Source organism: Mauremys reevesii, linkage group 19 (genome assembly GCF_016161935.1).
Source record: "Mauremys reevesii isolate NIE-2019 linkage group 19, ASM1616193v1, whole genome shotgun sequence".
Taxonomy (NCBI): Eukaryota; Metazoa; Chordata; order Testudines; family Geoemydidae; genus Mauremys; species Mauremys reevesii.
In genome coordinates this window covers 6,189,631-6,201,099 of record NC_052641.1, presented here as the reverse complement: position 1 = coordinate 6,201,099, position 11,469 = coordinate 6,189,631, and the positions used below count along the sequence as shown (strand labels likewise).

Genomic DNA, 11,469 nt, shown 5'->3' with positions numbered 1-11,469 from the left:
TCCGCGTCCTCCGCAACCAAAGAAAACTTCCCTTTACGGACATAACGTAGCGCTCCCAGGCAGCCCGTGCTGCGTAACTCCCCCGCTACGTCCGGTAACCTACGTAAACAACTTCAGGAATACACTTCCCGCGCCCCGCGCAAACCACCACCTAGCTCCTAGTAGGGCTTAACAGCGGTTACTAGGACACTTCGTTTTCATCCAATCAGTGTGACGTTAATTCATTGCTAAGGGAAACAGCCAATCACCCACGATATCAATCATTCAATCGAGCCAATGAGGAGTGCCCTAAGGAGGGCGATTGCTAATTGTGACGGAAAAAACGTTAAACAGTCTGACCAATAGAGAGCGGAGTGGAATTGGGCGGGATTATCAATTTGAGTGACATCGTTTTAACCGACCGGAGAGTTCTTATTTTGCTGAGCCTCGTTATGAGCGACCATTAGCGGCTGTCTGCAGTCGCTGTGGGCGGGGGCAGGCACGGTGCGCGCGCAATCCGCTGCTATATAAGCGGTGGCGGTTGGCCGCTGTGACGCAGCTAGTGTGCGGGTTGCTGCGTGACGGTCGTTGTCGAAGGGTGTTGGGTGCCGCCGCCGCCATGAGGGAGATCGTGCACCTGCAGGCCGGGCAGTGCGGGAACCAGATCGGGGCCAAGGTCAGTGCAGCGTGTGGCCGGGCTGGGGGTGGGGCCGGGCCCGGGCCCGCCGGGGAGTAACGGCCGCCGTGGGGGAGGGGCGGCCCGGCCCGCCTCGCCTCGCCCCGCCTGACCCGAGTGTCTGTTGCAGTTCTGGGAGGTGATCAGTGACGAACACGGCATCGACCCCACCGGCACCTACCACGGCGACAGCGACCTGCAGCTGGAGCGCATCAATGTCTACTACAACGAGGCCACAGGTAGGGCCCGCCCCCGCCCCGCCCCTGCCGGCCGCCCCGCGCTCACGCGCTTCCTTCTCCCGCAGGTGGCAAGTACGTGCCGCGCGCGGTGCTGGTGGATCTGGAGCCGGGCACGATGGACTCGGTGCGCTCCGGGCCTTTCGGGCAGATCTTCCGGCCCGACAACTTCGTCTTCGGTAAGTCGGGGGCCTGCGTGGGCCGGGCCCGGCGGCGGGTCTGGCCGCCAGGGGGGAGAGCGCGAGCGGCCGGAGCGGGGTAAACGGTCAGGTATCTCCGTTCAGGTGGAGCTGGTCGGGGGCAGATAGAGGCGCCCTCGGAACTTCCCCTTTAGCAGACGCGTTCAGGCTGCACCGGGTATTGACAAGCGGGGAACAAAAGCTGATTTAGGTAGTTCAAAGCTAACTGATCTGAATGCAACGTTAACTAAATTGAAAGCAAAATAGTAGCAAATATTTTGCTTAAAGTACTTAAGTGGTATCTTAAAGCTGAGTTGTAATGAGAGCGAGTACTTGGTGGGTGGAGTGGGGGAGTCTTCCCCTGGTTGAGTAATCATTTGGGGCTCATCCTTCATTTTGCTTGCAAGCAAAGAGCTTGCTGGGTTAATCTGATGTGAAAATGGCTCTCTTCCAGGTCAGAGTGGAGCAGGAAACAACTGGGCAAAGGGCCACTACACAGAAGGTGCAGAATTGGTTGACTCTGTATTAGATGTTGTAAGGAAAGAAGCAGAAAGCTGTGATTGTCTTCAGGGCTTTCAGCTTACCCACTCTCTTGGTGGTGGCACTGGCTCTGGCATGGGCACCCTCTTAATCAGCAAGATTCGTGAAGAGTATCCTGACAGGATCATGAACACTTTCAGTGTTGTACCATCTCCTAAAGTATCGGACACTGTAGTGGAGCCCTACAATGCCACTCTTTCTGTACACCAACTTGTAGAGAACACAGATGAAACCTATTGTATTGATAATGAAGCACTCTATGACATCTGTTTCAGAACCCTGAAGTTAACTACTCCAACATATGGTGATCTGAACCATTTGGTGTCAGCAACCATGAGTGGAGTTACCACCTGCTTGCGTTTTCCAGGTCAGCTTAATGCTGACTTGCGTAAACTAGCAGTTAACATGGTTCCTTTCCCCCGTTTGCACTTTTTTATGCCTGGCTTTGCTCCACTCACCAGCCGTGGGAGCCAACAATATCGTGCTTTAACTGTACCAGAGCTCACACAGCAGATGTTTGATGCAAAGAACATGATGGCTGCATGTGACCCACGTCATGGCCGCTATCTCACTGTAGCTGCTGTTTTTAGAGGCCGCATGTCAATGAAAGAGGTGGATGAACAAATGCTTAATGTACAAAACAAGAACAGCAGCTACTTTGTTGAATGGATTCCTAATAATGTTAAAACTGCTGTCTGTGATATCCCACCCCGGGGTCTGAAAATGTCCGCTACATTCATTGGTAACAGTACAGCTATCCAGGAGTTATTTAAGCGCATTTCTGAGCAATTCACTGCTATGTTTCGCCGGAAGGCTTTCTTGCATTGGTACACTGGAGAGGGCATGGATGAGATGGAGTTCACTGAAGCTGAGAGCAATATGAATGACCTGGTATCTGAGTATCAGCAGTACCAGGATGCCACAGCTGAGGAGGAAGGGGAGTTTGAGGAGGAAGCTGAGGAAGAGGCAGCATAAAACCTGTGCAGTAGCTACTCCTGTAAATTATGTTTAAAGCTGTATGAACTCCCTTCTCATTCAGAAACTGTCTTTATTCATGTCTTTACTGTGTACCTTCCTCTTCTGTTTCCTGATGACTTCATGTCAAATGCTGTACAGACATCACAATTAAAGCATTTTTCGCAGCGCACAGTTTTGTTTCTGCGCTTTCTGGTAGGCTTTCCGGGTACTATTGCCAAATGTTAAGGCATAGCTGTGTCTGAGGGCTGAAAAACATCAAAATACAGTAGTTTTATTTTTGCATAATTTGCATATTTTGCTCTTAATTTTAGTTGAAAATACTGGAACAAAACCACTTTTATGTGCTACTGTGGATAGGACTTAAGTAAGGCTGTCTACTTGCAGTGTCTCCTTGCTCAGTGGACTGAAATAAGGCTACAGCCAGAGGTGTGGAGCAGTTGTGCATCTAGTGAACTGAAATGCATAATTAATACTTTCCATATGCTAATTTAGGGCAAACTTACAAAATATCCTGTACTGAATACTCTGTACACTGCAAACATTTACAGCATAATTAGTGGATGGTTTCAAAAGACTAAGTTTGTACTCAACTTGCATTGTCCCAGCTTGCTGAAAGGCAGGGGTCTTTACAACATACTTAACGTGCTTTCAAGAACACCAGCAGTTTCAGTTTTGCAGGTTTGTTTTGTAGGGGTTTTCAGGTGGAGAGGGCCTGAAATTCCTTCCTGTTGGCTGATAATTCACAAATGAGGCCCAAGATTCAAGTTAGGGGCCTATTCATTTGGGGCTTTTTTGGAGGGTTTGGAACTGGGGCTAGCAAGTCTGATTAATAGGGAGGAATCTCCTATTATAATTTTTTGCAGTAGAACAGGTGAAACCTGGTCTTTTTAATGGCACCATGAGGCCTTTCAGCTCTCATCTGGCTATCACGACAGCACCAGTGCTTGCTTCTATGTCCCCTTTAAGAGTTGAGGCCTGTCTAAAGTGCTCGAGAAATGAGAGCCCTGACCCGTATGGGGGAAGTCAATATACTTAGGGCTAGAGCCCCAGAGAGGGAGGTGCATAAGGCACAGATTTGTGCACTGCTGGCTGATACTTGCAAAAATCCCTCTCCCTGCCATGGGATCCTATAGGTATCTCAACTTAATGGGCCCTTCTTTTTTTTTAGTAGAAAAAACTTCTAAGCAGCCTCTCTACACTTGAAAGGTGTAAACTTCTCTGTCAGAGGCGCCGCTCCGCTGGAGGGGGGAGTAGCTATGTCAACATGAAAAGTTGTCCTTTCAACATAAGTTTACAGCAGGGATTAGGTTGGTTTAACTTGCTGAGGGGTGTGGATTTTTTTTTTAATACCTGAGTGAAGTAGTTACACCCAGAGCTGGCCCTAGGGGGGAGGCAAGTGGGGGGAGGGCTTGGCCCCTAGGCCACTGTTGTGGGAGGGCTGTGTGGCCCTGTCCTAGGCGTCGGGGTGGGGCTGGCCACTTCCTGTGGGAAGTGGAGTGACCTGGCCCAAGCCTGCTCTGCTCCCCTCGCTTGGGGGGAGGGGGGAACTGTCCCCCAGGACTCACTGGTGGCATAGCTGGGAGCCAGAGGAGTGGAGCAGGCTGGGGCTGGGTCGCTCTACTTACGGGTGGGTGCAGGCCTGACTGCCTCTGGAGTCTTCAAGGGAGTGGGGGCTGGGTTACGGTGGGGGTGGAAAGAGGCAGGGCAGAGCAGGGGTGGGGGCAGCATGCAGCTGCATGGGGCACCAGGAAATTTGATGCCCCAAATTTCCTGGTGCCCTATGGAGCTGTGTACTTTGCGTATGGGTAAGGACAGCCCTGGTTACACCATCCCAATTTCCTGGCGTAGACCTGGCCTAAGTTTCTGTTTTTGGGTATGTGCCCTGCATCCTTGCTTGTGGCAGACAGGTAAGGTCCAGAGCAGTTCATGAATATGGGGAACTCCTGTAGGCCCTATGGTGACAGATACACTCGCATGTTGCTTAACTGCATAGAAAGTAGCTGGGGGCAGATGAAGGAGCTCTTGGCTTTTAGCCCAGTGTTTAAGGTAGTTATGGGGGAGATTCTCCCCCCCCCACCTATAGCCCCCTCTTCTGCCTGATAAGGCAAAGAGGCAGGCATCCAGTCCACCAGCTCCAATGTTTATTTAGCCAAAGTGGACCAGATTCAACAGGAGAGAGAGAGAACTGCACATCAGAATATCCTCTAGACCAGTGGTTTGGGCACCTTCCTTAAGGGCATACAGAGCCACGTTCAAATTCCTTCCCATCTGGAAGAGGGGAGACCTGAAGTGGGAGTCTTTCACAACTCAGGTGAGTACCTTAACCACTGGGCTAAGAGCTAGGGGGGAGTAGCTTGTGCTGGCAGCTTCTTGCAGAGGGTTCATAGGTGATAATCCCAAGCAGAACTAGGCACCTTCCTCCAGCCTGGATTTAGGCATGAACCTCTGGAGAAGGTTGGGACACAGCACATTCTCCCCCTTCTTGGCATCTCCTATTGGCTAGTTTAGGTGGCTGTGTGTGCTGGCTTTTGTGAATCCCATTCTTAGGAAGCCTGAGTGCTGAACTCAGATTTTTGTGAATTTCTCTGACTTTCCAAATGCCTTGGTCCCCTAGTCCTTTGTTTTTTTTTTGTTTTTTTGGCCTCCTTGGCACAAGGCATCTCATGCAGACCTCTAAGCTGCAGTTTTTTGGAGGGACATTTCAAACGTCTTCATTTATAACAATTCCGTTCAGTGTTGTCTAATTCCCCCTTGGGCCCCAGGACTGCTTTTGTTGCTTGGGGAGATTGTTTCCTTGGCTCTGCTTCCCCCTTCTGAGGCATTTGCAGGGGCTCGTGTCCCTGCAGGCTTCAGGAGAGAGGTGGGCCGAGAGAACCCACTGGCAAAAGGAAAGTCTGTGTACCCTGCTCACTCTTCTGCTTGTTGAGTGACTTGATTGGGAGTTTGGTTGGCTCTGGGGATAGTGCAGCTTCCCTCACCTCAGTCTGGGGTGGGAGGTAATTTTGGGCCCCTCTCCCCCAGGTGGGAACGGAGTTAGGCAGGATTGGAACAACTGGCTCTGGGGCAAGCAGTTCCTCACTGCTGTGATGGGAGTGATGTCATAGGGGTTCTGTACTAGATGGAAGATGGCACCTACCTCCCTAGAGTACTAAAGAGTCTTGTGGCACCTTATACACTAACAGACGTTTGGGAGCATGAGCTTTTGTGGGTGAATCCCCACTTCGTTGGATGCACTCCCTAGAGTGTGCATCAGCAGCTGTGCTGCCTGCAGAGCTCCGTTTCCACCTCCTCCCTGTTTCCTTGGGCCATGGATGAAGAGCACTGAACACAGCATGGGCACTTCTTGCACTGGAGAAAGCAGTAAGGGACCTTGGGGCCAAACTCCCTCCCTCTGCTGCAACTCTACTCACACCCCTTGAGGCCTGCATGGGGAAACAGACTCATCTGCCTCACATGGATCCCATGCAAGAGAGAGAGGGGTGAAGCTTTTGGGGAGTTCATCTCTAACTTCTTTCAGAGGCTCAGAAGGTTCCATTTGTGGGGAGGAAGGCAATCAGACCAGCCTCTTTGATGACAGGGAGATCATAACTGCTTTAAATATTTTTGGATCAATCCCTGAGCCTACTTTCACTCCCTGCTCTGAAGGAGGATTATAGGGACAAACTGAAAGGGAGAATTAAATCAGCACCCTTTTCTCCTCATGTTCACAGAGGGCAAAAAGCCAGATCAGTGCAGGAAAGAGCAGACCATGGTTGTGGGGCTTGTAGCCGCACACATAGGGAATTCTCTAGGAGAAGGGCCATTGTCATCAAATCATGAAATATAGATATTAAAAATAAAAACTAGATTTTTCACACCTAATACAGTGAAGCTGCTTAGGAGGTCTGCAAATGCTCTAGACAAGGTACAGCTTTAGCCCTTTTCCTGCTCCTTGAGAAAATAGAGGGATGGCATTTTGTGACATACCTAAGTATTGGGGCTGTTGACCTGCAATGGCAGCTGGTGACACTGAGCCTCCTTCCCTCAGCGGCTTGCCCCGTGAAGGCAAGAGGGATAGCAGCCCCGATGCAGAAGAGCAGGGACTAAGGGTTGCCTAGCTCACCGTGTCCTTCTGGCCTCTATTTTATAAGGCCAAAAGGTCCCTCAGGGTGCACCAGTCTAAATTCAACCTGGTGTCACTGTCAGAGGCAAACATGGCTCTCTTTCCTACTGGTCAAGGGCTTGGCATTTTTATCTGGGGGGGAATTTTCCTTACAGAGCCACCTCCTCTCTATCCAGGTAGCCAAGGCCAGCTGGGTAGGCACCACCTCAGCCCCCTCCCTGTGAAAATTTTCAGATGGCAGCAGATCAATGAAACAAACTATATCAGAGGTGGCCAAACCTACTGGCCTTCTGAGCCATATATAACAATCTTCAGTAGTTTGAGAGCTGGGGCACAACTGCCAGGAGCTGGGGGTTGGGACTTCAGCCCTGCTCCTGCTGAAGCCCCTAGCCCTGGCAGGTGCACCTCACAGGGCTTCAGCCCCAAGAGACGCCCCCCTGCTGGGTAGAAGCCCCTACCACACCACCTCGCTGCAAGGCAGCAGTCCTGAGCTCTCCCACCCAGTCTGGTAAGTGGAGGATGGGGGGCTATAGGCGGGCTCTGTGAGCTGCATGTTAATGGTAAAAGAGCATGTAGCTTGTGAGCCACAGTTTGGCCATCTCTGACCTATATACATATATATGACCTGTCATCTGCCTCCTCATCATGCCTCCTCCACAGCCTGGCACCATGGGTGGGCAGTATAATCTAACAATCCAACAGCCCATAAGCTTCTCCTTGAAAAAGCTAGAGGGGCACAAGTCATTTGCACATAGGATGGGCTGATTTTAATAAGTTAAATAATTTTAATCTTTTGCTTTTGTCTTTTTAGTTAAAGTCTTCAAGAAAGATTGAGTCTCAATGGCTGGTATAATTTGGTGCTTTTAGCTAACCAAAAGGATAGACTGTATACATATTTCTTTAAGCGATTATCTAGCTTAACATACATTTATTAGATTCTTAAGTTTTACATTTTTATGTTAGAAAAAGGTACAAAAATCTGTTAGGATCAGTGCTGTTCAACATATTCATAAATGATCTGGGAAAGAGGGTGAACAGTGAAGTGGCAACATTTGCAGACAATATACAATCTCTCAGAATAGTTAAGTCCAAAGCTGACTGCAAAGATTTAAAAATGGATCTCACAGAACTAGGTGACTAGGCAACAAAATAGCAGATAAAATCAAGTGACAAGTGCAAAGTAATGCACATTGGAAAACAATCCCAACTATATATACAAAATGATGGGGGTCTAAATTAGCTGTTTCCATGCCCTAAAGAGGTCTTGGAGTCATCATGGATAGTTGTATGAAGACATGCGCTCAATGTGCAGCAGCAGTCAAAAAAGCAAACAGTGTTAGGACCCATTAGGAAAGGGCTAGCTAATAAAACAGTAAATATCATAATGCCACCATACAAATCCAAGATAGTCGCATACCTTGAATCCTGTGTACAGTTGTGGTTGCCCTATCTCAAAAAAGGTATATTAGAAATGGAAAAGGTACAGAGACGGGCAACCAAATGACTAGGGGTATGGAACAACATCTGTATGAGGAGAGATTAAAAAGACTGGATTGTTCAGCTTGGAAAAGAGAATTAATGGGGGATAGGGTAGAGATCTATAACGTCACAACTGGTGTGGAGAACGTGAATAAGGAACAGTCATTTGCCCCTTCACATAACACAAGATCCAGAGGGTCACTCAATGAAATTAATGGGCAGCAGATTTAAAACACACAAAAAGGAAGTACTTCTTTGCACAATGCACATTCAATCTGTGGACCTCATTGCCGGTGGATGTTGTGAAGGCCAAAAGTATAAGTGGGTTCAAAAAAGATTTAGCTAAGTTCATGGAGGCTAGGTCCATCACTGGCTATTAGTCAAGATGTTCATGACTACACCACCATGCTCTGGCTGTCCCTAAGCCTCTGACTGACATATGCTGGGACTAGACAACAGGAGTTGGATCGCTTGATAATTGCTCTCTTCTGTTCATTCTCTCTGAAGCATTGGGTATTGACCACCAGCGGAAGACAAGATACTGTGCTAGATGGTCTGACCTGATATGACCATTCTTAAGTTCAGATGATTAATTTTCCACTTTTCCTTCAAAACCTAGGCTGTTTACAGGGCTTACAGCTTAGGAAGTTTCAGAACTTTTGTAGCATTTGGGCTCAGTGCTGAGGGAACGCTGCTTCCATTTCACACTTATCAAAGTGGATTAGGCTGTTTTTCTTTGATACTAGTTATACTTCAGACTTTAACTTAACTGAAGGGCGACAAAAGGTCTGTACTTCAGCAAGGCTCCTGCCTGGTAAACAAGAAGGCAAGACTGCATTCACTGTAGGTCCCAGAGGTGGTCCCTTTCAGTACCAGAAGGTGCAGCCCAGCACCCAAACCGACAGTGGCTGCATTTCTCAAATTTCTCCACTGAGCCCCTCACTCATGACCTCAGCTGTCAGGTCTTTACCAGATGTGTGTCTTTTTAACAGATGCTGTTGCCAACATCTAGCACAAGTCCTTTGCTGAATCTTCTGTTTTGCACCCTGTTTCCACAACCATGAATATGTCCCAACCAGCTTCCCCATCATAGCCCCTGGAATCTGCTCTAAAATTATAACCAACCATCTGCTAGTTGCATAACTGCTGGTTATTGCTCATCTCTGCTTGAAATCATGAGACAGTCCTTATACAAATGTGTAGCTCCGTGGATACATATTGTCCCTTTAAGATTATGGGAGACTCCGAGAGCCACATTCGCCTGTATTTACAGTTGGAATTTCAGTCCTGCTTTTTCCTCCTCTCTGCCTATGCTTAATTTGTTCCTGTTTCTATGCTGCTCTCTCGCACTGTCTCATTGTTTCTTTTCTCCTCCTCTCCCATCAGTATGGGGAAGATCTCAGTTTTCATTTACAGAAGGGAGGGGAGAAAGGCAGAAGCCCCCTGTGAATGAGGGGGTGGAGGGTAGGATAGGGGCACGAGGGAAGGCTAGGTGGGGAGGGCATGGCCGATAGCTCCATGCTGGGAAGGGACATTGCAGCAGTTCCTATTGCTGTTCCTTGGCGGCTTGTGATATGTGCGCCCCCCTCAGTCTGTGTGCTGAGCTCCCTGCCCAGGTGCTGCTACCCTGACTCCCACCCTGGCAGCAGGTGCCTCTCCCCCGGGCCAGGTGTCTCCTCAAAGACCCTCAGGAAGGTGGGGAGAACAGAACTACTTGCTCCCCAGTGGCCAGCCTGGTCTTGTGTGCCATGATGGCTACGCCAGCCCTACCTCCTGATCCTGTTCTCACCTCTGTGAGATAATGTGGGGGCAGAAAACATGGGGGAGGGGGGCTGGAAGAATGCATCAGCCCCCCAGTATTTCCATTGTGGGGCCACTACTCCTTCCCCACACATCTGGTATCCTGAGCTACAGTGCAGTCGCCTCTGGTTAAAAAGGCACACACAATTGTTGAAGTCAGTTCACAGTTTAGGCCTTGCTGACACTGAGCTTTCACACAGCAGTCGCCGCAAGTCAAGTGTGGACAGCTGGCTGGGAGACTAGGTGCCCCCATTCTTGTGGCTGATGTCTCGGCCTGGGTAATACACACTTGTGTTGCTGCTCAGCTGGACAACAGCAGTGCACTCTAGCTGGGCATGAAGCTAGCAACCCTGAGGGTACCCGATACATGACGGAAATGTCCAGGGTAGGGGTTGCTGTCAATAACTCCATACCTTTGGTACAATGGAATTACCTACAAGAAGGGAAAAATTCCTTTGCGCAGGAAACATTTCTTTTCCCCTGAGACACCAGTCCAAGGCTGCATTCCACTCATGCAGGAGCTAAGAACTCAATGTTATCTATGCCTCAGCTTCAACTAGACAATGAGAAAGCCACTTGATGGCATCTTCAAGGATGGATGAAATGGAAAATGACGTTGGATGCTATACTTATGGCATTTCACTCCATGCCTTCTTGTACATTGAAGAGGAGAGGTGGCAGAGTAGAACTCTGTGGTGGAAATTCATGTGAGATCACCTTTGGGGCAGGAAAACAATTGCCCAGTAAAGAAACAAAGCCAAAAACCGAGCATCCCATCTTGTCAGGGTCCATAGGCAAGCTATAAGCACCTCCTGATCACAAGCAGCTGACGGATCTTAGAGCCACTTTTTTTAGTATTTATCCATGGTGGAACAGTCATTGGGCCAGAGAGAGTGATTTTGTAATGTAGTTAGGGCAGCCACCTATGAGGTGGGCTCCAGTCACTCTTAGTTATCCACAGTGCATTAGCGAGGGAGCACCGTGTCAGAATATCCCCATGCTCAGCGGTTAGAGCACTCTCCGGAACAGTAGGAGACCATGGTTTCACTTCCTTTCACTCCCTTTGCCAGGGTGGGGGGAATTGAATCCTTGGCTCCCACATCCCAGCTGAGTGCTCTGACCAATGGGATACAAGTTGTTGGTGGACGGCATCATAGAATATCAGGGTTGGAAGGGACCTCAGGAGGTCAGCTAGTCCAACCCCCTGCTCAAAGCAGGACCAATCCCCAACTAAATCGCCTCCTCTCCTGTTATTTAATGTCAAATGAGGCAGGCACCTACCTCGTTGCCTCAAGAAATGCCTTAGGCATCTAAGGCACAGACTGCTAAGCAGAGATGGGCACCTGCCTTCAGCATGGAGTTGGGTGCCTATCTCTGAGAGAGGGGCAGGGTTTAGCACACACCTGTCTCATCAGCCTTTCCCATTGGCTAGCTTAGGTGGCTCCCGGCTAAGCCTTTTGTGGATCACATTCTAAGGCACCTCTCTTTGCTCATTCATTG

General features: G+C 49.3%; 2 protein-coding genes across 5 annotated transcripts in view; one reads left to right on the top strand and one right to left on the bottom strand.

Moving 5' to 3' along the window:
* Positions 1–461: 461 nt before the first annotated feature.
* Positions 462–2,757, top strand: TUBB4B (tubulin beta 4B class IVb). Its single transcript, XM_039506443.1, has 4 exons — positions 462–655; positions 786–894; positions 960–1,070; positions 1,525–2,757. Exons 1-4 carry the CDS (start codon positions 599–601, stop codon positions 2,583–2,585), a joined length of 1,338 nt encoding a protein of 445 aa, XP_039362377.1. The 5' UTR covers positions 462–598; the 3' UTR covers positions 2,586–2,757.
* The window catches only part of FAM166A (family with sequence similarity 166 member A), a 61,428-nt gene continuing 52,589 nt past the window's right edge, over positions 2,631–11,469 (bottom strand). For 2 of the 4 annotated variants that reach the window (XM_039506440.1, XM_039506442.1), the window contains one exon: positions 2,631–2,833. In XM_039506440.1, the coding sequence (XP_039362374.1) occupies positions 2,810–2,833 (24 nt within the window). In that variant the 3' untranslated portion in view covers positions 2,631–2,809. The remainder of the gene's footprint in view (positions 2,834–11,469) is intronic. The other 2 variants (XM_039506438.1, XM_039506439.1) reach the window with 1 other exon arrangement.